The 25,715-nt window shown below is 37.1% G+C and overlaps 1 protein-coding gene across 1 annotated transcript; it reads right to left on the bottom strand.

The window, feature by feature from the left end:
- Positions 1–7,133: 7,133 nt before the first annotated feature.
- dusp10 (dual specificity phosphatase 10) lies at positions 7,134–25,422 on the bottom strand. The gene is made up of 4 exons (XM_030128957.1): positions 25,232–25,422; positions 23,319–24,148; positions 15,114–15,482; positions 7,134–11,162 (listed from the first exon to the last, which is right to left on the bottom strand). Exons 2-4 carry the CDS (start codon positions 24,100–24,102, stop codon positions 10,897–10,899), a joined length of 1,419 nt encoding a protein of 472 aa, XP_029984817.1. The 5' UTR covers positions 24,103–24,148; positions 25,232–25,422; the 3' UTR covers positions 7,134–10,896.
- Between the last annotated feature and the right edge of the window lie 293 nt (positions 25,423–25,715).

The raw sequence follows: 25,715 nt of genomic DNA, 5'->3' as shown, positions 1-25,715 counted from the left end.
GAACACATGAGGAATCAGTTGGAGGCAGAGGCACAGACAAGGGTTGGGCAAAAGGCAGGAGTCAAAAAGGCAATCCAGGTCAAAAAACAGACAAACAGGATCCAAAAACGCTGGTAAGTATCACACGAAGGTAGAATACAAACTGGCACAGGACAAAGGGAAACACAGAGCTTAAATACACAAGAGAGAGAGGAGAAAACGAGACACAGGTGTAGCAAATCAGGGCGGGGAAAGGTAATCACACAGGTGGGAGTAATGGAGAACAGGAAGCAAAGACACCAGACATGACACATGAGGAGGACTTAACAAAATAAGACAGGAAATGACAGACAAGACGGACAAAACCAGACTAACATCTGGAGGCTGATGTGACAGGGTAAAATCAGACCTTAAATGACGTATTGTTTTGGCTAACATTACTTCTTAGTAAAGCTCTTGGTTTCACGATCAGATCTTTCATGATTTTTGTCTTCGTTTTGTGATTATGACCCTTGTGCTCCTACATGATTTATAAACTAACTTAAACTGAGGCTAACCCAGTTTTTCAAATACGAGGGAACTGGAGAATAAAGCTACGACAGCGAATTAAGGCCACATAAGAAAATAAAAACACTTGTCACTACAAGTATAAAGTCATAAAATATCGATATAAAACCTGTAATTTTATGAGAATAAAGTCGAATACAAAAAGAATCACAATGTTATGAGAATAAAGTCGTAGTTATAAAAAAAGTACTCATAAAAATTTCATTCGTTTATGAGATTAAAGTCATCATATTCCGACAATAAAGCCATAATATTACAAGAATGAATGAATGAATAAATGAATGAAATCTTTATTTCGAACATGCAGACAGTGAAAAAAAAAACAAAAATCAACCAACAAAATATAAGTACTGGTACATAAATGATTGATAAGCAAACAAACAACAAAATAAATAAATAAATAATAATAGTAATAATAATAATAATAATTATAATAATAATAAAACAAATGAAATGAAATTATACATGCTCGAAAGAATAATGTCGTAATTTAAAAACAGGTGGTAAAAATAAATTAATTTACCAGAATACAGTCGTACCCTGCTGGTCCACAGCAGTAGGATTTGTGTCTATAAAGTACTTGATCTGAACTAGACTCAGTAAATCTCCTCAGTCCCAGTAGATCATGCATATATTCACTGGGGTCAGTACACAGTCTACTGGAAATGCACTTTGGATCAGCTGGTTCTGGGCCCTAGTTTTGGACCCTGGTTGTCAGTGTTGATGAAACCATGTATATTTGTTTCAGGTAAAAATAGTGATGATCCCCTACATCCTGGATGTCAGAATATGCGATTTCTGTCCACATGTCAGTGTTCATGGACCACTTGTTCTTCGGTAGCTCATACAGATCCATGTCCAGTCCAGTTGTCTTTAATTTAATTTCATATTTCACATTTTCCCTGTCTGGCTGTGTTTACTGCTATACTCCGTCATGTTGAGCCGGTTGGTTTTTGCCACTCAGTCTGACTTAGAGGGGCGTGGCCTGGGGGGGAAGTGACGTATGTGCATACCCTCTATTGTAATGGCTGTCGTTGAATAAACTACAGACGAGTGAGGACACGTTGCTAGTTCGTGGTCTTTTCAAAAACTCAAAACTTTGGTGACACTCTGATGTGAATGTGGAATAATATGAGGTGATGGTGGCTTCACATTTTCTGACTTAACACACATAAATACCTTTAGAGTTCCTTTTCAGGCTTCAAATCCAATCAGTTTTAAGTCCTGTTACAATGACATTTAAGATATTTGTGAGGTTTTTTTGGATTTTAGACTCCTTAACCCATAAAGACCCAAACATACATCAGCGACCAAAATCATCTACTGATCTAAAAGGTTTAATACCTGTTGATCCATTAATCCTATCAATGTTTGTAAAAAAAAAAATTGGTGTAAAATGCAGTTTTTCCATCTTTTTATGGTCATCAGATATGACCCATTTGGACGTTCAGAGGCTCCGAGGTGAACGTAGAAACACCGTCATCTTCTACAACATTGATTCACCAGTAAAATCTGTGGAGTTTGATAAATGACAGTGGATGGAGATTCTTGTTTTATGTTAATTTAATGATATATTTACTGAAAAAGTCACTTTTTCCTTCAAATTTTCTCACTTTTGATATAAATACCAAATTTTCATGAACATCTAAATTTAATATAGGAAATAAAATATAAGAAAATACATGATTTATAGTGAAAAACGCAAAATATAAAGGATAATATTTTAGTAAATGGTGATAAATCATTTAAGAATGGTTAAATAGAGAGAAAAATAAACTTGGGAATGTCAGGTTTTGTTTTTTTGGGTTTTTTTTTTCAGTTTTCTCTGTTTCTGATGTAATAACCCTCAACTTTAACCTAAAATTTTATGAACATCTACATGATCAGTATTGGAAAATACAAGATTTGTTCTGGAAAAATGCAAAATACAGATGATTATTTTATGGTAAATGGTGACAAATCAATTAAGAAATGAGAAAAAGATAGAGAAAAAAAATCAATTGAGAACTATCTCAAATGTAGCACTGGGTTTTTGTCGGCTAAAGACCTATAGAAATACTCTTTACAGAAAAAAAAAAAAAAAAAGCTTCACTGCATTCAACATTAATGCATTTAGATGTTAATTTTAAAGACTTTTCATCCTTCAGCTTTCACTCCAATGTAAGAGGGACAGTTAGGATGTTTAATTCTATGTCCTGACAACTAAACACATTTAATCTACTGGAGAAAAGTGTGTAAAAACTCCCCGACACCTGGTAATGATCTGGTTTTCCAGCTGCTGTTTTGAAACAAACTCTCCATGTTACTGATTATACAACAAAAACATGTCAGATGTTTAATGAAATGCTATAAACTAGAGATTTCTACACAGGATTGCTTTCAATAAATCAACAATTTTAGTCCATAAAATACCATATGAAATGAGATCATGACTGAGGAGCTGAATAAAGTGAAATCCTCTTTGAAAAGTCTGAAACTGCAGGGAAACGTTGGTCATGGCTGACGTAGTTAAGATCCACAGTGAGGCTGCACCCGTGGGAAGAGAAAATTGTAAAATGTTTATCTTGGTGTAATCAAGATCGGTGGTGAGTTTGTGTCCGTTGGGAAATGAGGTCTTGCACAGTTATGGCTGCAGAGGACAGATACAGACTGAAGTGTTCACATAAAGCTTTAGACTCGGACTTTTGATTCATTGCGTATTATTTATGGCTCTTTCATGTGAAGGACTTGGTGCATGCCATTTCTTTTTTGAACACAATTTGAGGTACATGAGTTAGAAAAAGATACACGGATAAAATGATTGTGCACTTAGCTTTATTCTTCGTTGTATATTTGGCAAATTTGTGTACTTTCATCATATAAAACACTTGGAAAAAAAAAAAAAAACTCGATAAACACCATGACATATGTTGCGCTCTCCGCCCATATGTTCAAGGCTTGTTTGTTTGATCTAAGCAGGTTTCGAACCTTAGATCAATTCCCCCTATTGGTTGGATTGAATTCTTTTATAACTGTATGGGTATTAGACTACCTGATGGGACAACAGGACAGGAGGTTAACCCACTGTTAACCCTTTATTGAGCAAGTGACCATTTTTGGTCATTTCCACACACATTACAAGACAGTGACAGCAACAGTTACAGTGAGGACAGTGAGTCAACAATCTCAGGTCCAATGTGGTCTACAGGGTCTGTAAGGTCCACCTCTGCATGAACAGTGAGTGTACCTGCTTTGTTAGGTACCATGAAGTAATGGTACTAATGTAAGGAATGATGTTCAAAGGGATAATGTGGATGTGGACAGGGGTCTGGATCAGCACTGATGATGGTCTAATGTTCTAAAATACATATTCATTTCACTGTACATGTGTTTTTATTGTTTTGGGTTTTTTTTTTAAATTATATATACTTCTTCAATATTTTTTATTTTTTTGCCACTTATGGGTAAGGAATCAAATATGGTAACTTCATTGACCTTGAATTTCTACCTGAAAATGAAAAATTTAGAAAAATTTCACAGAAGTAATAAAGTCGTGTTATGTCCTCCAATAATAAGATTAGGTTGAAATTTTTAATTTCTGAGTATTTCTATGAGTCCACACTATCCTGTATTTTTAAGGGGTTCTATGTAGTATTGATTTTCCAAACTCTCAACATCAGGAGGAAGTAAAGAACCAGAACACCCTTAGAACTACCAAAACCAACAAATCAATGCTAAGTGGGTACTTCTATGAAACTGGGCTCATTTTGGTACCTGGCAACTTCGTCAGCTTTTTAGACCCAAAAATAAAAGAGAAATTTAGACATATTTCCCCCCCAGGATGTATCTAATGATGACCTCAGATAAATGCAAAAAAAAAATAAAAAAATTAAACTCTTGCTCTGAACCATCCCAAAATTAATGCATTTTCAATAAAATATTGGTACCAAAAATAGGACCAAAATTAGGACAAGAAAAGCTCCCTAGGTGTCAGTGCATTTGATCTGGATCAGCAGGAAAGCCACAAAAGTGATGTTCTAATGTTCTAAAATATATGTTCCTTTCACCATATATGTGTTTTTTTTGTTTGGTTTTTTTTTTTGTATTTTTTATATATTCTTCTTGGATTTTAGTTTTTTTGCCACATAAAGGCAAGGAACCAAATATCGTAACTTCATTAACCTTGATTTTCTACATAATACTTTTTTTTTATTTCACAAAAGTAATAAAATCTTGTTTTGTCCTCCAATAACACACTTAGCTTGAAATTTTTAATTTCAGAATATTTCTATGTGTGCACACTATCCTATATTTTTAAGGGGTTCTATGTAGTATTGATATTCCAAACTCTCAACATCAGGAGGAAGTAACGAACCAGAACACCCTTAGAACTACCAAAACCAACAAATCAATGCTAAGTGGGTACTTCTATGAAACTGGGCTCATTTTGGTACCTGGCAACTTCGTCAGCTTTTTAGACCCAAAAATAAAAGAGAAATTTAGACATATTTCCCCCCCAGGATGTACCTAATGATGACCTCAGATAAAAGGGAAAAAAAAAATTTAAACTCTTGCTCTGAACCATCCCAAAATTAATGCATTTTCAATAAAATATTGGTACCAAAAATAGGACCAAAATTAGGACAAGAAAAGCTCCCTAGGTGTCAGTGCATTTGATCTGGATCAGCAGGAAGGTCACAAAAGTGATGTTTTAATGTTCTAAAATATATGTTCCTTTCACCATATATGTGTTTTGTTTTGTTTTTTTTCTGTATTTTTTATATATACTTCTTGGATTTTAGTTTTTTTGCCACATAAAGGCAAGAAACCAAATATGGTAACGTCATTAACCTTGATTTTCTACATAATACTTTTTTTTTATTTCACAAAAGTAATAAAATCTTGTTTTGTCCTCCAATAACACACTTAGCTGGAATTTTTTAATTTCACAGTATTTCTATGAGTGCACACTATCCTATATTTTTAAGGGGTTCTATGTAGTATTGATATTCCAAACTCTCAACATCAGGAGGAAGTAACGAACCAGAACACCCTTAGAACTACCAAAACCAACAAATCAATGCTAAGTGGGTACTTCTACGAAACTGGGTTCATTTTGGTACCTGGCAACTTCGTCAGCTTTTTAGACCCAAAAATAAAAGAGAAATTTAGACATATTTCCCCCCAGGATGTACCTAATGATGACCTCAGATGAATGCAAAAAAAAAAAAATTAAAGTCTTGCTCTGAACCATCCCAAAATTAATGCATTTTTAATAAAATATTGGTACCAAAAATAGGACCAAAATTAGGACAAGAAAAGCTCCCTAGGTGTCAGTGCATTTGATCTGGATCAGCAGGAAAGTCACAAAAGTGATGTTCTTATATTCTAAAATACATGTTCCTTTCACCATATATATATTTTTTTGTTTTGTTTTGTTTTGTTTTTTTGTTTGTTTTTTTTTATATATACTACTTGGATTTTAGTTTTTTTGCCACATACAGGCAAGGAACCAAATATGGTAACTTCATTAACCTTGATTTTCTACACAATACTTCTTTTTTATTTCACAAAAGTAATAAAGTCTTGTTTTGTCCTCCAATAACACACTTAGGTTGGAATTTCGCATTTCAGAGTATTTCTATCCTCCAGAGACCCAGCAATGCAATTTTGTCCTCTGTAGGGGCAAAAGTTTGACAGTTTTACTTAAAAAAAAAAAATGCTGTCCATTGTACAGCACATTCCATTAAAAAATAAATACATAAAAATAATTTTAAAAATGAATCTGAAAAAACTGTTGTATTATGCAGTTTCCAATCAAGACAATTTTTTAAAAATAAAAAAGCTAAAATTCTCACTTTCCTGGGTCTCAGGAGGCTATGAGTGCCCTAAAAAGGGTTAACCCCACAGGTGTCAAACATGCGGCCCGGGGGCCAAATCCGGCCCACAAAAGGGTCCAGTCCGGCCCTTGGAATAAATTTGTGAAATGCAGAAATTACACCAAGATATTAACAATCCTTTTAGTTCAGGTCCCACATTCAGACCAATTCAATCTCAAGTGGGTCATAATAACCTATAAATACTCACAACTCCAAATTTTTCTCTTTGTAAATGTAAATGTTTTCATGTATTTACACTAAAACAAAGTATAATATCGCAAAAATATCTGAATAACCTGAACAAATATGAACAACCTGAAATGTCTTAAGAGAAGTGCTATTTTAACAATATTCCACCTGTTATTAATTTTTTTGTGTATTTGTAGATCCACTGTGATCTATATGTTATATTGTACATGTGTAAATGATAAACTGAAGCATAAAATTGTTAAAATTACACTTTTTTTTCAGTTTGTTCATATTATTCACATTGTTTGAAAGGATAGTTTGTAGATGCAAACATTTTCATCATGTAATTTTACTTTTTTCACTCTAAAACAGAGAAAAGTTTGGAGTTGACATTTTTTATATCTTATGTTATTATTTTACTGGTCCGGCCCACTTCAGATTAAATTTAGCTGAATATGGCCCCTGAACTAAAATGAGTTTGACACTCCTGGGTTAACCTGATCAGAGTAAGGAAAACAATAAATTTCCTGGACACCAAACCAAATTTGAAGCCTCCTTGTTTATTTCAAAGCTCACAAGTAGGGATTACAAAAGTACAGTGCTTCCATTTGCAACAGTTTGAGGAGTAGTAGGAGAAGAATAGGAGAGATGACAGACCAGTTGAGGATTTTTTGAGCAAGTCATGCAAAAAGGTGTGGGAGAAGGCCTCCGTTATAATAGCACCCTTTGTGGAAAAAAATAAATCCATCTGTCCGTAGGTCAGTGCAAAAATAGTAATGAATATATGCATACAAAGAAAATAGATATATATTTATATACTGTATATACTTGACCGTTGACTACAGACACAAAGAAAGATACCAAGACTTGTAGAGCGAAGCCCATTCATCAAAGGCCTCTGAGCCCGAATCGGAGACTCTTAAAACAAGTCTAGTCATAAAGAGTGCACATCAGATATGACAGCTCCATATTGTTCTAATACAAGAACTGTGTTTCCAAACAAAAGGAAGGGACCCGGATGCCCGTCGGAGCTGTCAATCAATCAAGCTCGCCTTAGACGTGACCTCTACAAGAAAGAGCAGTGTGGGAAAGACAGACAGCACCATAACGGCTGCGAGTGTCCCTCACAGACCAGGAGCACACAGCATGCTTCGTTTTTCCAACCGGAGAGTAATGTACAGTACGACGGTTACATTGTTCAGTCAAAGAGACCATTACATATAAAATCCATGTGCCACAGCGCTTGTAGAAACCAGCAGATGGGACAAAAAAAAAAAAAAAAAAAAAAAAGGTACATTATTATTCTTTTCTCACATTGGCTCAGATGGTAAGCACTTTTTGTAAATGGCAATCACTAAATATAAATTCACAAGCTACAAATGTGTGGTAAATGGTTATTATATACCCTTTATCATATTCAAATATATCGTGGAGCACCAGTAGACACAGAGAGCAACAAAAATACAAGTGAGGACACAAACTTTTTTTTTTTTTTTCTCTTTGTGGATTTACTCAAAAAAAAAAAAAAAAGTCACACTTTACTTGAATCTCCGAGGCTGCAAAACCGTTCTTCATGCTCGAACTGTTTGCAGAGACCTCTTTAAAAACAACTCCAGGTATGCTCACATGACAGCTGGGTAAACAAACAACCTGTTACAGTTTCATTTGCATAGCATGAATTTTCACATGAGGGATCTTTGAAGCTTATTGTTGAGAGTGTCCGTGTTTGTAAAGCCTTGCCGAGTGCACTGCGTATCTGTAGGTACTATGCTAAGAAAACTCCTCCTTCATCTGAGCCATTATAACAGAGACGCACAACGGTTTTAGGTTTTAGTATCGACGTCCTTTTGAAGATGTAACGGTTCACAGAGAGTGCGACGTAAAAACAAATGTTGGTTTTTTTGGTGCTTTGGCGATGAAAATGTTAGCCCTGTGCTTCGTTTATGCCTTTAATTTCATGCAAACAACAGAGAGCAGAACAGAAACCAGAAGGACATATGAACACAAACAGAAAAGAAATATTATTGTTAGGAAGCTGCTTCAAGCCAGAACTATAAAACACTCAACATATGGTCAAGATTGGATGGAAACCTTGTTCTTCTTTATATTTTGGTCTGGATTTCATATTATAACTTCACAAGAAGGATTACATGCTCCTTTATGCTCGGAAAAACTGTGATAGCCCTTGGGTTCGTCAAATCAAAAGTAATCAGATCAAAAACGCAAAGATTTAGGATTAAAAACAATGAAAACAATCATTTTCAGATCCGAGACTATTTGTATTTTTCTGTTTTATATGCTTATGTTTTTTTAAGGCTATGCACAGAATCAACTTGAACTCTTACGATCTTTTTATACCATGTGCTCTGTTAAGTTTTTAGGCACATTTGAACAAGTGACCCGGTTAAAATGCTAAATTTAGATTATCATCTGTTGTAATGTTAAACACAATGGATCAGATGAGAATGAAGGCATGAATAGGTGCCTCACTAGCACGTTCAGTATTTTTTCTATATGTCTAAATATAATAACATGAATCACTGAGTATATTCAGATGCAAGAGGAAGAGGGTCAATTTCATGAGCGTGCATATACTTTTTACTACACAAATATTAAGTGCCAAGTTGATTTACAATTCATGGCGGTGCTCAGTTTCTCCTTCAAATGCCACCACAAGATCAGAGTTACATAATGAGCGTTTTTACCTCAAGGCTTTTTGGCATCCTTGAATGCAGTTTTTCAAAACTCTGCATATTAATTATCAACTGTAGATGAAATCTTTGAATGGATGTCCACTGAATGTGTTTTTTTTCTGTTTTTTGTTTTTTTTTCATCTGCATGCTCACCAAAGGCAGAGGAACTTTTTGTCTGGGGGTTAAAAATTCGACCTCAGTGTAGTCTGCATTCGTCTGCACGTGATGTTGTGCCGTGCGCAGGCCCAGTGGTGACACATGAATTAAGGCATTGATAGAGGCACTAGAACAGCACGTGACAGCAGCACTTGCCTACGCAAGGCAGAGGAGCTCACTTAACTGTAGCTTAGTGTCAGCGACAGGGAGTTGCAAAAGATTAGATGAGGGTCGCACCGCTCTACCATAGTGACCCCAGGAGGAAGCGTGTGTTCGTTTGAAGTCTGTACCTCAAATCTGCTACCTTAGAAAAAAAGTAAACCATGGCTCCAAATATAGGGCATGAGCAAAAACATATGTGACTACACAAGGACAGTAAACACACCACGACAGAGCTGATGAAAAGAAGACGACAGAAGCAGGCAGTGAAATTCCTCCACTCGTTACATGAAACAACACCAGTAGCCCTGTTTTACAATATTCACTGATAATTTCAAAGTGTTCTTGCCTCTGCCAGCAGCCATGCATAAAAAAGGCTTATGGCTATCTGGTAATATATTTATATACTATATATATTGCTAAAAAAGATATGCATATGTGGACACAGGAATGGCAAAAACAAAGATACTGAAGCAAACACACAAAATTTGTGGTTCTGTATATTTTTGGAAAACAATAAAGACAGATGACTGACATAATCATAAGCTGCGTTCAAAATAATAAAGCCCCATTTTTTTTTTTCTGTTGTACACATCTGCGCCAAATATTACAGCTTAACTGTACGCACTTTAAACATAAACTTACAGAACTGAACAGTAAGTACATCAACATCAAAATGGTTTTTCAGCAAAGAGCTGGAAATGTTTCGTAATCATTACCAATATATACAGATAAGATCAAGGTCTCAGTTGCATTCCACTCTGAAATTATTGCACAGTAAGCCACTGTGGGCTTGTCATGGTCACCCCCATAAACCCCCGTATAAAAATAGAACAACATTAACACACCAAACAAGTCTTCATCTTTTTTTTTTTTTTTTTTTTTGACAGGCACTGCCGTGGCCAACCCCAAGCCTGAGTCTGCAGGCATAAACTATGTGCCACCGTATGAGCTTCTAGAGTTTGTCTTGTCAGTAATTGCCCTAAGCACATAGAATATCTTTTCCAAACCGATTTTCTCTCAGCTCTCTTTCGTTTCTCTGCAGTCACAAATGGAAAGCCTCCCTCTGACCACTTCCTCCATCTCTCTAACTTGCCTTCTCCTCCGGGACGTCGGCCAGGTCCGAACAGTAGGGATTTTTGGCATTTCTCATCACCGCTGACCCAGAGCTTTGGCACTCCAGAGAGTCCAAGATGAGCATGAGGAGATTCAAGAATACAGCAGCTCTCTCATGCTCTCAACCGGCTCCCAGAGCAGCCGGGCCTGTCTTGAAAAACAGCGAAACTGGGGTCCATTTAGACGACGGTCTCTACACCAATCAGCTTTGGCGTGAGGATGCGTGGCGTGATTCCGTTGTTGAGGTCCTCCTCGAACTCCAACAGCTGGCCCATGAAGTTGAGGTTCGGGGAGATGATGGGCCTCCTGGTTTTGACAAACTTGTAGGCGTCCGTCATGGTCATCCAGGTGTGCTTCATCAGGTAGGCGATCACGATGGTGGCTGAACGAGACACGCCTGCCTGGCAGTGGATCAGAAGGCCCATACCTGCTTGCTGTGCTTCCTCTGAGGAAAGGAACATGGAAAAATACAATGAAATAAACACCTTATTTCCTGAAGGGATGTACAGTCCTCACACTGTAATAATAATATGACACTAAAACCACATGACCCACCTCTGAAGTGTGCATCTATACTACTGAGTTTCAAGAAGTTCAGAAAAAAAACAACAAATTGAGAAGAAAAATGTGTTTTAATTTTTTTTAATTACCCTTTTTATTTAGGTGAATAGAATTTATATTTTCAAGATTCTTACACTCTATGGCAGGGGTGTCAAACTCATGTTTTTTCAGGGGCCATATTCAGCCTAATTTGATCTCCAGCGGGCCGGACCAGAAAAATAATAGCATAATAACCAATAAATAATGACAACTCCAAATATTTTAGTGCGAAAAATAACATTGGATGAAGAAATTATTTCTATGCAAAACAAAAAAGATGTGAATAACTGGAAAAAAACATGAAATTTCTGGAAAAAAAAAAAAACAAGTACAATTTTATGAATATTCTGCCTTAACTTATGATTTCTACATGTGCATTACAGATCAGATCTACCAAGGCACAAAACAGAAAAATGATTGAAATTGCACTTATTTTTCTTTAGAAACTCCTGGTTGTTCATATTTGTTCAGGTTTTTGACATTTTATTGTTAAAGGATATCGGAATTTAATGTTCTTTGCAATAAATCAAAGAGAAAAATTGGTGTTGCCATTATTTAGAGGCATAATGTCGGATTATTTTTTTCACATTAAACCAAGCAGAAAATTTGGAGTCATTACTTCTAGGTTATTATGCTGTTATTTTTTAGTTTGATGCCCTTGACTATTAATATCTTCAGAGTAATTTCTGCATTTTTCACTTTGTAAATTCATCTCGCGGGCCAGATTGGAACCTTTGGCGTGCTGGTTTTGACCCCCGGGCTGCATGTTTGACACCTGTGCTCTATGGAATTTGACATAAGAAATATTTTTCCATTATATAGACCCTGAAACCTTTATGAAAAATTTAATCCCTTCTAAATAAGAGTAAATCAATCATCCAAGTAGTGTGTTTTTCACAGAATTCAGAGAGGGAAACCAGCTCTGAAATGTTTACCATTGTATGAAAGACTGAACGGCCACAATGGGTGAAAAATGTTTTCGGGACTGGTCTGAAAATTCACAAACATAAATCCTGGGTGACTCAGGGAAATAAAAGCTGCACCGAGTCTTTACGTAAAACCAAATCATGACTCCAACATGGGCAAAAGTGTCATCTTGTCACAACATCCTGCTCCATGAATCATATTTTTTTTTGTCAAACCCAACATAAGAACCAGACCAACCACAACAAGTAATGAAAAAAAAAAAAAAAAAAGCACAGTTCCTTATTGTGATTGACTGTTTAAAGTACAATAAGTCATAAAGTACGACTTAACTTAAGAAGTTTTAAAATGTATGTGTATGAGTAGTGGAAAGACATGTCCAGGAATGAGGAAGAAGATAAATAAGTCCGGGAAAAACTAATGAACTAGAAAAGTCAAGAAACAAAGCTGTGTCTGCGGAAGAGACTGTGTGATCTGTTTGCTCTTTTCAGACCTGGTACGCTGAGAACTGTACAAAAACTATGATGTCGGCCTCTAGATGTAATAAATCATCTGAGTCACGGGCTATAAATGTGAATCTTCCATGCACTGTCACCCAAACTGTAACAAGAGAAGATGTTGGAACAATATCCTTGTTTCTGTCATTGCACAACCAACCCACACCTGTCTGGGGTCAAGCAGAGTTGGACCATCAAAACGGAGTCCTAACAATAACCCAACACTACCTCCACAGTGGAACAATAAAGAGCAATATCCAGATAAATGTTAATAATCACCTCGATCTTTAACCATGCTTTCCACTGCATCTGCGTCTCTGCATCTGTGTGTTGCTTGGCAACCATTCTCCTAAACGTTTCTGAAGAACTACATTGCTCGGTGGAAGTAAGATTATCTGTTATCAATACATTACTGCACTTGTTGTTGCTGTGTGTTTATTTTATGAACCCTTGCCAAGTATCAGTAGCAACTGTTGAGGCTTTGTGTTTTCATTTACAGAACTGATATTTAGTGATATGCTGTATATCTCTTACCTCTGACAGTTTACACAATTACCCAGATATTGCACATTTATGTAAATATATATTTTTAGGGGTATTGTTTTTGGTTCAGTTTGTTTCTTTGTGAACACTTTAGCAGCAAAAATATTGGTTGAATTCATACCAAATTGGGTTTATAGATTGCCAGTGACCCAGAATAGATGTGATTACATTTTGGGAACAGTAAGTCAAAGTTAAAATTTTTTATGAATTTTTAAAAACTCCCCCCCCCCCCATTTACTTATAATGGGCAAAATTTCAAATCGCTATAAAAACGCCCATTTTAACTCAATTTACTTAAAACATTGCAGAGATAAAGAGATTAATTTTAGACATTACTCTGCAAAAATATCTAAGAGATAGCTTGTTTTTGAAATTTTTTTTTCTCCCATTTACTTATAATGGGCAAAATTTCAAATGTATATAAAAACATCAAATTTGTTTCAGTTCATTTCAAACTTCACACATATAATATTTATATTGAACAAATATTGAATATGGATGAAAGAGTTGATCGATGCCAAAACAAGCTACAATATGTGCGAGGGGCGGGGTTTATTGTGCCTGGCACCACTTTATTTTTATTTTTTCTTTTGCATGCTATTTTTAAATGCCACTTTGTTGTGGTTGTTTTAATCAAGGTTATAATAGTTTTGGATTTTTCTTTATAGTTTAGTTTTATTTAGTTTTGACTTTTTTCTCTCTAATTCAGTTAGTGTTAATTAGTTTTTAGAGCAGGTTTGATAGTTTTTATTAGTTTTCGTTATTTTCTAAATGCTTACTTTTAGTTTAGTTTTACATATGTTTTCTCTTCTTCTCTGACGTCGTATTCAAATAAATCCCAGACTGGACTCTGATGCTTCCTCCCAACTTTAGTCTCCATGTTTCCAGGTAGAGTGGGGACCAGAAGACGACTGGAAACCACAAGTGACCACAAGTGACGGACCCTTAAATATCATATGGTGCCAGCAGCTAAAATTGCTTGAGAGAAATAAATCGATTTCATATCAGTCCGGCTTTGACAAAGACGAAAACGAAGGGAATTTTATCCAGAATTTTTATACATTTTAGTTAGTTTTGTAAACACACAATACAGTTTCAGTTAGTTATCGTTCTTTCTTTTAATTATAGTTACCTCCGCCAAGGAGGTTATGTTTTTGCCAGGGTTTGTTTGTTTGTTTGTTTGTCTGTCCGTTAGTGTGCAACATAACTCAAAAAGTTATGGACAGATTTGGATGAAATTTTCAGGGTTTGTTGGAAATGGGATAAGAAAGAAATGATTAAATTTTGGTGGTGATCGGGGGTGAGGGGGCCCACGGGGGGGCCCATTTCCAACAAACCCTGAAAATTTCATCAAAATTTGTCCATAACTTTTTGAGTTATGTTGCACACTAACGGACAGACAAACAGACAGACAGACAAACAAACAAACAAACCCTGGCAAAAACATAACCTCCTTGGCGTGGGGGGGGCCCACAGGGGGGGCCACTAATCAGCCTTGGCGGAGGTCTGCGCTCTCCGAGTGCTTCTAGTTTTTATTTATTTCAGTTAACGAAAATGTTTTTACAATTCTAGTTTCTGTCATTTCGTTAGTTTTCGTTAACGATAATAACCTCGGTTTTAATTTCCTAGTTAAATTATTCTGTCTATACTTCTATACTTATCTGAATTTCTCGTGGCATTCAGTGTGGACGGCAAAGTAAGATTTTCATTGCACATTTTAAACGTTTTGAATCATCGAATCCTAGTGATTTATGGATATTTATGGGCTGTTAAGTGCAGAGAACTATGGAAATGAGTCTGGAACGGTAAATGTGTTTGGGTGAGGTTCGTACCAATGAATTCAAACGCCTCCTCGAAGTACTGGCGCAGGTTCTGCTTGTTGCTGTCGGTGGCGGGCAGGCGTTTGTAGATGAAGAGGCCGGTGTCGTAGTGGTAGAGCGGCAGGTGGGTGGTCACGTTCAGGATGTAACCGATATTCAAGCGCTGCAGCAGGTTGATGTCCTGAGCGTCGTGTTCGTTCCCCAAATAGAGGAAGGGCAGGATTGGGGTCAGCTCTGCGTTCTCGATGTCCGGAGTGGAGGGCAAGGAGTGAGGTAGCGTTCCTGTCAGGCTCGCCGTCGCGCCGGTGTCCAGGCCCTCGTGGAGGTGCAGCGAATGCTCGCAAAGATTCTCGTGACCCAGTCGGAAGCAGCTGAGACCCCCTGAGGACACAAAAAACACCACTTAGAAGCGTGAAGTAAGCACAGCGATGCATTTTTACATTCACAAAGAAGCCAGATAACGGATTAAAATGTCTTCATACATTCTCCTATTGTCACTTTATCTGTATTTCTTCGTCACTGTCCCCTTTAGGAGTACAAGTCGGACCTCTTTGCTCTCAGAGGGCAGAACTTTAAGCTGCTGGGGTTGAGGTCAATTCTCACTGGAGCTCTTCGGGCTAAAAATACATGCCCTCGTGCCTCCGTCCACCACATGGCACACATTTGGACTGAGCAGGGCAACAAAACTTCACACACACATCTGATACTAAACAACAAAGAGCAGCAAACAGCATTGGAAGGAGCTTTGAAGCACTAAAACATCACAGAAATCTCCAAGTCCCTGAACGCAACATCACATTTGGTTGTAATTGAAAGCCTCTATTTGGATATTAAATCAATATGGATGCACTGTTCCCATTTGAGTGTGTTTTCAAGGGTTAGTTCAGATTTTTTTAAGATGCGAATAGTGATCGGCACACGGTGGATAGTCACAAAAGCAACATATATTTTAATCAACGCAAAGTGTATATTTATATTTGTGTTGCTTTACCTTGCCATCCCATAGACATTTCAAACCACCAGACTGAACTTTTAACACAAAAAAAATCACAAACTAAGCCATTTGCACGTCTTTTTAGATATATTGCCCTACATTTCATACATTTCTTAAAGACCTTGAGGTTGTGTAAAAATGCCACTAGGTGTATTTTGTACATTACTTTTTCTCTTTTTTTTTTTTTTTTTTTTTTTTTTTTTACTTATGCCAAATATTTCTCCATTTATACCTGTTTTTTGTTTTGTTTTTTTACTTTTTAACCTTGTTTTTATGGAAAGTTGCATGCAAATGTTTTTGTGTTTCACTGTGTAATGACAATAAAGGAATTACTTTAGATCCAAACTAAAACAACAAAGAGGTAGGTGAGCAAATCCCCTGTACTGCAAGGTAAAAAAAATAAATAAATAATAATAATAAAATAAAAAATAAATCACTGTTTTTGTCAGAGGAGCCTTGTGGCTTTAAAGATTTTCAGTTCCCAATTAAAAATGACTTCCTGACAGCAAGATAAAACCATGAAAACATATAAATATCGTACACGCTTAAACTGATATTGATTCTGGATAAGTAACACATACGATCCCTCTGTAGAAATCTGAACTAACCCTTTAAGTAACTACATCATAACTTCATTTACAGAGCACTTCTCAAAAACAATAACATATTCAAGAAGCGGTATCACTTCTAACAGTTGAGAAATCCCCCTCCTCATTAAACAGATGTACTAAATGTTTAATATGCCTCGCACTGGACATCTGTACTTCTCTAAATAACTGGTTTGCACCTGTTGTCCATGATGCCACTGGTCCCAGTTCATGGGGAGGGGTGGAAAGTGTCACCCACGGTATCAGTTCATGTATTGTTCGCATTGCACCAGTTTACACCACCCCATGTGAGATCATCATACAGCTTCGCCACTTCCCCTTTTGGTGACCAGGCGGGTTGGGGATCTCCTGTCAACTGTCGCACAACAAGTCCACCATAAAACGCTTAACAATGGACAAATGCATTATAATATGCGACCGGATCATAACGGTGAGAAGCCATGATAATATTTACAGCGCTGTAAATAAAAGAAAGGGAAGTGCTAAATAAAACTACAAGTTTAAGGGAAATTCCACTGAAAATTATATTATTTTATCATTTTCTGTTCCGAAAGGTCAAAACAAAGCTGCATTAATAAAAACCATTCACACCAAATGTACACGTCATCACATGTGTAGGTACTTTCTGAAGACAACAAGTTAAATAAATCACAAAAATATGATTACAGATCATTTTCACTTTCGTCTTTAGTGACACCAACATAAATAATGTCTACACTGAAAGGAAATATTCAGTAACTTCGCATATTATTCAACAATATACATGTAAAGAGAAAATTATTACTCAGTCAGATATAATTGTGATAGTTTTACATTATTTTAACTCAATATCTTTGAGTTTTTTAATGCTGATTGAACAAAACACAGCACAGGAAGCTTGTTTTTCTCTCATTCTGTTGCATTCATTAGTTGATAAATTTAAATATTCAGTGAATTTTTTATGTAATGTAATGTATTGGTGAATTTCAGTCATGTTTTTTTGTAACTGGCCTATAGTTTTCTGTCTATATCTGCATGAATGGAGCATCAAATCATCAGAACAGCTGACCAATCGATTAATCAACCAACCGTTGCATCTATACTTTTATTAGCGCGCTGTGTTTAGCAGTGAGTTGACATCGCGTACTGCTCACGACAAAGTAATGGCGTTAAAGTAAACTCAGCTCAAGTGGCTAAAGTCGCCACACAGCGAGTTGTGGAAACTGCTTCCTGTTTAGGCTCAAGCTGAACCAGCATCTTTTTATTCAGGACGAAACTCACTGGAGAATCGACAGTTTTCAACAACAGAATCTCCAGAAGCAGCACATTTGCTTTGAGATGTGATCTGTGGAGTGTGACCGTCTGTCATTATCTCTGACTAACTCACAGAGGAAAACATGAAAAGTGTCTCGATCACTTTCATAAGCCAGTGGCTCAGTTCCTACTTAGAAATTACCGCTTCTGCCTCAACGGGCCTCTCACACCACGGACCTGCTGTTTCCATTGTTTACACTAAACCTTCCAACACAGCTGACATGTTACTTATGGCCATTGAGATTAAATATAACCCATTGAAGAACTGCGTTACAGTAATTCATGACCAGGAAATGATGGTAACTGAGCATATCACGGAACAGGAGTAAATTATTCAGCAGCACTTATATATGCATGTCCAAAGTGTGACATTAAGTGCTAATGAAAATAATCTTCCCAGGCCAAGTTCGGATCATTTGAAAGGAAGTATTTTAGTAAAATGAATAAATAATGACTGTTTCATTTGGAAGATATAAACCTAATATGGGGAAGTTTAATTTCTGATCCATTTAGGTGCCAAAAGGTTTCTACAAATGCTTGTTTTGGGGGGTTTTAAATTGAAAAAGTATGATGTTCCATTAAATCATGTCATATAATAATATAATTTACAGTACTTCCTTGACTGAGTTTATTTGAAGTATTCTTTGGATATAGATGTGGAAATCCATGAAAACTCTGAAGCAGACTCTTTTTTATAAAAAAAATAAATAAATAAAATAAAACGCTTTTATTATCATGACATTAGTCATACTAATCCCAAAAAACCTCCCTGACAAAGACTTGAGTTCGTTTGTGGGTTAAATGTGATTATGTCATGATGCTAAAGGCATTTTTAATTGTATTAAAAGAGTCTGCTTCAGAGTTTCTTGGATTTTCCAGAGTATATATACTTGATCCAAAGAATACCTCAAATAAACTTAATCAGAGTCCAGGAAGTACTGCAATCCAAGTATTTTATGACATAGTCCTTCTGCTTTATATGAATTATATTATAATATGACATTACTTAATGGAAAATCATACTTTTTGAAATTAAAATGTTGATATTTTATGAAAAAAAGGGAGAAAAGTCCAACTATTAACAGAAACCTTATAGTGCCTTAGAGTGGGCCCTTGAAATGATCAGAAATGAAACTTCCTCATACAAGTTTTATTTATTATATATGAAACAGTGATTATTTAATCATTTTACTGAAATATTTTCCTTCAAATTAAGATAACTTGTCCTGAAATTGATCATATTACTCCCCAATAAACCTCCCTGACAAAGACTTGAGTTGGATTGTGGGTTAAATGTGATTATGTCATGATGCTAAAGGCATTTTTAATTATATTAAAAGAGTCTGCTTCAGAGTTTCTTGGATTTTCCAGAGTATATATACTTGATCCAAAGAATACCTCAAATAAACTTAATCAGAGTCCAGGAAGTACTGCAATCCAAGTATTTTATAACATAGACCTTCTGCTTTATATGAATTATATTATTATATGACATTACTTAATGGAAAATCATACTTTTTGAAATTAAAATGCTGATATTTTACAAAAAAAAAACTGGAAAAATCCAACCATTAACAGAAACCCTGTAGTGCCTTAGAGTGGGCCCTTGAAATGATCAGAAATGAAACTTCCTCATACTAGTTTTAGTTCTTATACATGAAACAGTGATTATTTAATCATTTCACTAAAATATTTTCCTTTAAATTAAGCTAACTTGTCCTGACATTGATCATATTACTCCCCAATAAACCTCCCTGACAAAGACTTGAGTTGGATTGTGGGTTAAATGTGATTATGTCATGATGCTAAAGGCATTTTTAATTGTATTAAAAGAGTCTGCTTCAAGGTTTCTTGGATTTTCCAGAGTATATATACTTGATCCAAAGAATACCTCAAATAAACTTAATCAGAGTCCAAGAAGCACTGCAATCCAAGTATTTTATAACATAGTCCTTCTGCTTTATATGGATTATATTAAAAAATGACATTACTCAATGGAAAATCATACTTTTTGAAATTAAAATGTTGATATTTTATGAAAAAAACTGGAAAAATCCAACCATTAACAGAAACCCTGTAGTGCCTTAGAGTGGGCCTTTGAAATGATCAGAAATGAAACGTCCTCATACTAGTTTTATTTATTATATATGAAACAGTGATTATTTAATCATTTTACTGAAATATTTTCCTTCAAATTAAGATAACTTGTCCTGAAATTGATCATATTACTCCCCAATAAACCTCCCTGACAAAGACTTGAGTTGGTTTGTGGGTTAAATGTGATTATGACATGATGCTAAAGGCATTTTTAACTGTATTAAAAGAGTCTGCTTCAAGGTTTGTTGGATTTTCCAGAGTATATATACTTGATCCAAAGAATACCTCAAATAAACTTAATCAGAGTCCAGGAAGTACTGCAATCCAAGTATTTTATAACATAGTCCTTCTGCTTTATATGAATTATATTATTATATGACATTACTTAATGGAAAATCATACTTTTTGAAATTAAAATGCTGATATTTTACAAAAAAAAAACTGGAAAAATCCAACCATTAACAGAAACCTTGTAGTGCCTTAGAGTGGGCCTTTGAAATGATCAGAAATGAAACTTCCTCATACTAGTTTTATTTCTTATACATGAAACAGTGATTATTTAATCATTTCACTAAAATATTTTCCTTTAAATTAAGCTAACTTGTCCTGACATTGATCATATTACTCCCCAATAAACCTCCCTGACAAAGACTTGAGTTGGATTGTGGGTTAAATGTGATTATGTCATGATGCTAAAGGCATTTTTAATTGTATTAAAAGAGTCTGCTTCAAGGTTTCTTGGATTTTCCAGAGTATATATACTTGATCCAAAGAATACCTCAAATAAACTTAATCAGAGTCCAGGAAGCACTGCAATCCAAGTATTTTATAACATAGTCCTTCTGCTTTATATGGATTATATTAAAAAATGACATTACTCAATGGAAAATCGTACTTTTTGAAATTAAAATGTTGATATTTTATGAAAAAAAATGGAAAAATCCAACCATTAACAGAAACCCTGTAGTGCCTTAGAGTGGGCCTTTGAAATGATCAGAAATGAAACTTCCTCATACTAGTTTTATTTATTATATATGAAACAGTGATTATTTAATCATTTTACTGAAATATTTTCCTTCAAATTAAGATAACTTGTCCTGAAATTGATCATATTACTCCCCAATAAACCTCCCTGACAAAGACTTGAGTTGGTTTGTGGGTTAAATGTGATTATGACATGATGCTAAAGGCATTTTTAACTGTATTAAAAGAGTCTGCTTCAAGGTTTCTTGGATTTTCCAGAGTATATATACTTGATCCAAAGAATACCTCAAATAAACTTAATCAGAGTCCAGGAAGTACTGCAATCCAAGTATTTTATAACATAGTCCTTCTGCTTTATATGGATTATATTATTATATGACATTACTTAATGGAAAATCATACTTTTTGAAATTAAAATGCTGATATTTTACAAAAAAACAACTGGAAAAATCCAACCATTAACAGAAACCTTGTAGTGCCTTAGAGTGGGCCCTTGAAATGATCAGAAATGAAACTTCCTCATACTAGTTTTATTTCTTATACATGAAACAGTGATTATTTAATCATTTCACTAAAATATTTTCCTTTAAATTAAGCTAACTTGTCCTGGCATTGATCATATTACTCCCCAATAAACCTCCCTGACAAAGACTTGAGGTGGTTTATGGGTTAAATGTGATTATACTATGATAATGAAGGCTTTTTAATTATATAAAAAGACAGCGTCCTTGACTTTTCTTGTGTTTTGAGGGGGAAAAATACCATCTGTCCATTAATGCATAATCTATTACAGGTATACAATGCTGTATAAATGTAAATTTCTACCCCCAGGATATACTAGCTATGTCTGTTTTTAAAAGGTCTTGTAAAGCAGATAAAAGTGAGGGTACGCCATTTGATTTCTTGAGCATTAAACTAAATTAAACCAGGGTAAAAAGAGCAAGAGAGCCTTTCTGGTCCCTCAAATGAGAGGATCCTCCAGACAGACAAAGATGCAGGATGAGAGGCTGGAGACGAGTGTTGTCCATCAAAGTGTACAGAGGGCCGAGGGAGAAGAGACCAGAACAGAAGAAAAAGAAGAGGAAGAAGAGGAAGGAGGAGATCAAGGTACTGTGATCTCACTGCTAGACGGTGACTCGGAGGCATTCAGAAAACACTCTGAGCCCAGCCCCCAACACGACAAACTGCTCCACGCACACACTACACAAACCAAAGATAGAAAACATGGCACCAGCCCAGGGACTGCTATCTCCACAGGCCGCCTTATTTACTAACAGCTGCTTCTCACTCCCTGCAAAATACTTAAAACGTGTCATACAGAAAGCAAGTGGTGACGAGTGTGCGCATATGTTGGAAGAACAGAATACATCAGCTTAATTATAAATACAGCTCTTAAAAAAGGACCAACGCTCGACTACAAACTAGGACTGGAAATATCAGCTAAACTAAAACAATAAAGGTCAAGACTTAACAGGTTTTGCACAGGCTCCGGTGGCTGTGGTACTAGTTTGGATAGTAAAAAAATACATGCACTTCCTGGACTTGAAATCAGTTTTAAGGCTGAAATGACCATCTAGTTTCACTGTTGATTAAAATGTCAGTTATTTTTGATGTCAGTCAAGTACTTGTTTCGACCATAAAATGTCAGAAAATGCTGAAAAATGTGTTATTTGTCATCCTTTTATTTGGTCAACGATCCAAAGAACTAAGCGTGTATCAAAATATAAGATGACAGCAAAAAATGTTAAGTTTTTACTTCAAATGGCTCAAACCAATTGATTATCAAAAGATCTGGTGATTAATTCAGTAGTTAAAAAGTGATTAATTATATAATCATTCCAGATACATAGTACGAGACAGATCACTTCTGAACAATTATGTTTTTCTTATCAACACACACTATAAACAAGCAGAAGAGGTTGGGTCAGAGCACACTGGAGTATTTCTGTTTGGGTTCAGTGTGATCATGGCATGATGATAAAGGTATTTTACTTGTCTTATAAAAGAGTGCCTTAGAGTTGTCATGGGTTTTTCGTTTCATATCAGTTTATATTGGCACTAAGCTTCTCCTGCTGCTAAATGGGACATTGCTTTCAGATGTCTAAAATGATTTACTCCCTCCAGAGTCAAACTAATGCCTATGAAATTGTGGTTTCTGGCCTGTTTTTATACTGGAACAGCTCTTTTACTTTCTCAGCCATCCAGGCGTTTGCGTCCTCAGGCTTTGACAAACCCGCTTACCTTTGAGGACGATGGGGTCCTTGCCCTCCCTCCTTAGCGACTCCAGGACCACATGCAGCGGCTGAGAGGACGTCAGCCGGATGGGGTCTGCGGTGCTTTCATCATAAACCACTATTTCTTTGGAGAAGATGCCCTTAAAAGAGTCTTTGCCCTCACGGCAGGAGATGAGGTCCAGCACAGTGATCTTGCCCTGCTGCAGCCGCCGCCGGCTGATCTTGTCGGAGCAGTTGATGTGCACGGCTCCCCGGATGTGGCTCTTGTTGTACTCCATGAACGGCCGGCAGTCGATGATGACCGGCATGGGCCCGATAGGGTGACCCATGGGGCAGCAGGTCATCCGTTTGGCCAGCTCATTGGGGTGTATGACTCGCACAGAAGACAGGCCTTTGGGTGTGCCGGGGGTGAGGCCGGGGGCGCTTAATGCTTCATGATTGCTGACCATCGGGCTGGGGGCCCCGGCATAGCTGAGGTTGGGGCTGCTGGCGCTCACCTGGCTATGGCTGAGGCTCTGGCTATCCTTCTCATAGGTAGTCACAGAGCAGCAGCTGGCACTGCTGCATCCACACGACAATGAGCGCGTGGAGCCCTTGGATGAGGGCATATACGTTACAAGATTGGCCGTCGCCCGGATCTTCACCACGGTGGTGCTGATGACTGTCTTGTTGCTGCTGCTGGTGGTGATGGAGTCCAGGTAGCTGGTGTCCAGGCGCAGTTGGAGTTCCTGAGGTCGGATCGGCCTTGGCAGCGCCACCACAATTCTGTCGTCAAGAGGAGATGGAGGCATGGGGAGGCCGAGGGCTGGACGCTTACGGAGAACTCAACAAGCCGCTCTGTGGGAACAGGAAGGAGCCGAAACATGAGTTAAGCAGCTCAGCTCAGAGGAAAAAAGTCCTGTAGTCGCACTAAAAACTGTTTGGCTTCAATGAATTTTGCATCAAGTGATTCAGATCAAGGCTGAATGAAGGAGCAGAGAGCACATTCATCTGTTTGATCAACATGCAAACTAGACAACGGCCACTGACTGAACCAAATATTAGTAGTGTCAACACCTACAGGGCAACACCCAACTTGGAGGGAAAATGTAGGTATGACACACTGGTCACTAATAATAAAGAGTCAAGTCATCCCAGATTCTTTTGAAACTGGATCAGACACAGTGTAATTAATATGAATCATGCTCCAGATACTGTACATGTACTGTGTGATACTGAATATCAGACCATGTGTCCAACTGTGCTCCCTATGATCCACAGCTATTAGAACAAGAGTGACCAAAAAAAAAAAAAAAAAGATAAAATACTGCATCAACGCTACGCCGCAGTTTGGTCTCTCCCCCAAATGGGAAGTCGGGTACAAAAAAGATGGGTGGCATTTTCTTTTGATCAACAGCTGGAGTCTTTTCAAAGCATGTCATCCTGGCACATTATGTAAAGAGCCCCGCCGTGCACTGCCTGTCCCGGCCATTGGCGTCCTTTAGACACGGTGCAGCTTCAGCAAAGCAGGAATCATTCATGGCAAATTCATTGAAGAAACCGGCATGAGAACGTGCCGAGAATGTGATATGGCCTTTAGGACGAGACGAACTGATCAGATGAGCTGAAGCAATAAAGAAAGGCAATTTCACAGCGCCATGAGAAATAAAATCCCAAATGAAGCCACGCGTGCGTTTTAAAGGTAAGGGGCTGGAACTTTTGTCGCAATGATGGAATATAATAAAGATGATTTTAAAGCTGTTATGAAACTATCAGACTGTAACAATAAAGCACAAAGCAGCCCAAAATGGTTGCACCAATTTAATATTCCTCATCATAAATTATAGATTCGAGTGGAATCTCTCAGCCTGTGCATTAGGTCTTTATTCAACTTGTGCCTTCTACACTCATTTACAAAAGTTGCCGTGGATTTCATCTTACCGGTGTGTGTTGCGGTTGACTGTAGACGGATTTATTATCTCCGCTCGTTGACAGCGTTGCCTCCATTCAGTCCGTCCCAGTGTTGTGGCTCGGCAACATTTTTTAGTACTTTTACCCTGCTCCCCAGAAATAATATTGAAGGAAGTCTGCCAGCCTACAGAAGTCGCGCGGCGGGATTGACGGCGCGCGGAGCCAATGCGCGTCTTCATTAATATTAAATGTGACGCTTTTTTTTTTCTTTTTTCACAGTGAGGTCCGGCCCTGCCACAGGGGAGGGGTTTGGCCGAGCCGTCTGCCTCTGTGGCTGAAGGAGGGGGTGGGGAGGAGGGGAGTGGTGTTGGTGATGGTGGTGGTGGTGGTGGTGGTAGTGGGGGGTGGGGGTGGGGGTGGGGGCGGATCCAGCATGTACGATCTTCAAGAACCACGTACAACGCGATGATGTCACTAGTAGCCAATCACAAGCCTCTCCGGGAGACTTGAGGAA

The sequence above is a fragment of the Sphaeramia orbicularis genome, chromosome 24 (assembly GCF_902148855.1).
Source record: "Sphaeramia orbicularis chromosome 24, fSphaOr1.1, whole genome shotgun sequence".
NCBI lineage: Eukaryota > Metazoa > Chordata > Actinopteri > Kurtiformes > Apogonidae > Sphaeramia > Sphaeramia orbicularis.
This window is presented reverse-complemented; position numbering and strand designations above follow the sequence as displayed.

What these genes read in the sequence shown, in the direction of transcription:
- dusp10 (XM_030128957.1), bottom strand. Translation starts at nt 24,102, where the DNA reads ATGCCTCCATCTCCTCTTGACGACAGAATTGTGGTGGCGCTGCCAAGG. An exon ending in GGACCCCATCGTCCTCAAAG is followed by an intron (nt 15,483 to 23,318) that starts GTAAGCGGGTTT and finishes TTGTGTCCTCAG; the next exon opens with GGGGTCTCAGCTGCTTCCGA. An exon ending in GGAGGCGTTTGAATTCATTG is followed by an intron (nt 11,163 to 15,113) that starts GTACGAACCTCA and finishes TCCTTTCCTCAG; the next exon opens with AGGAAGCACAGCAAGCAGGT.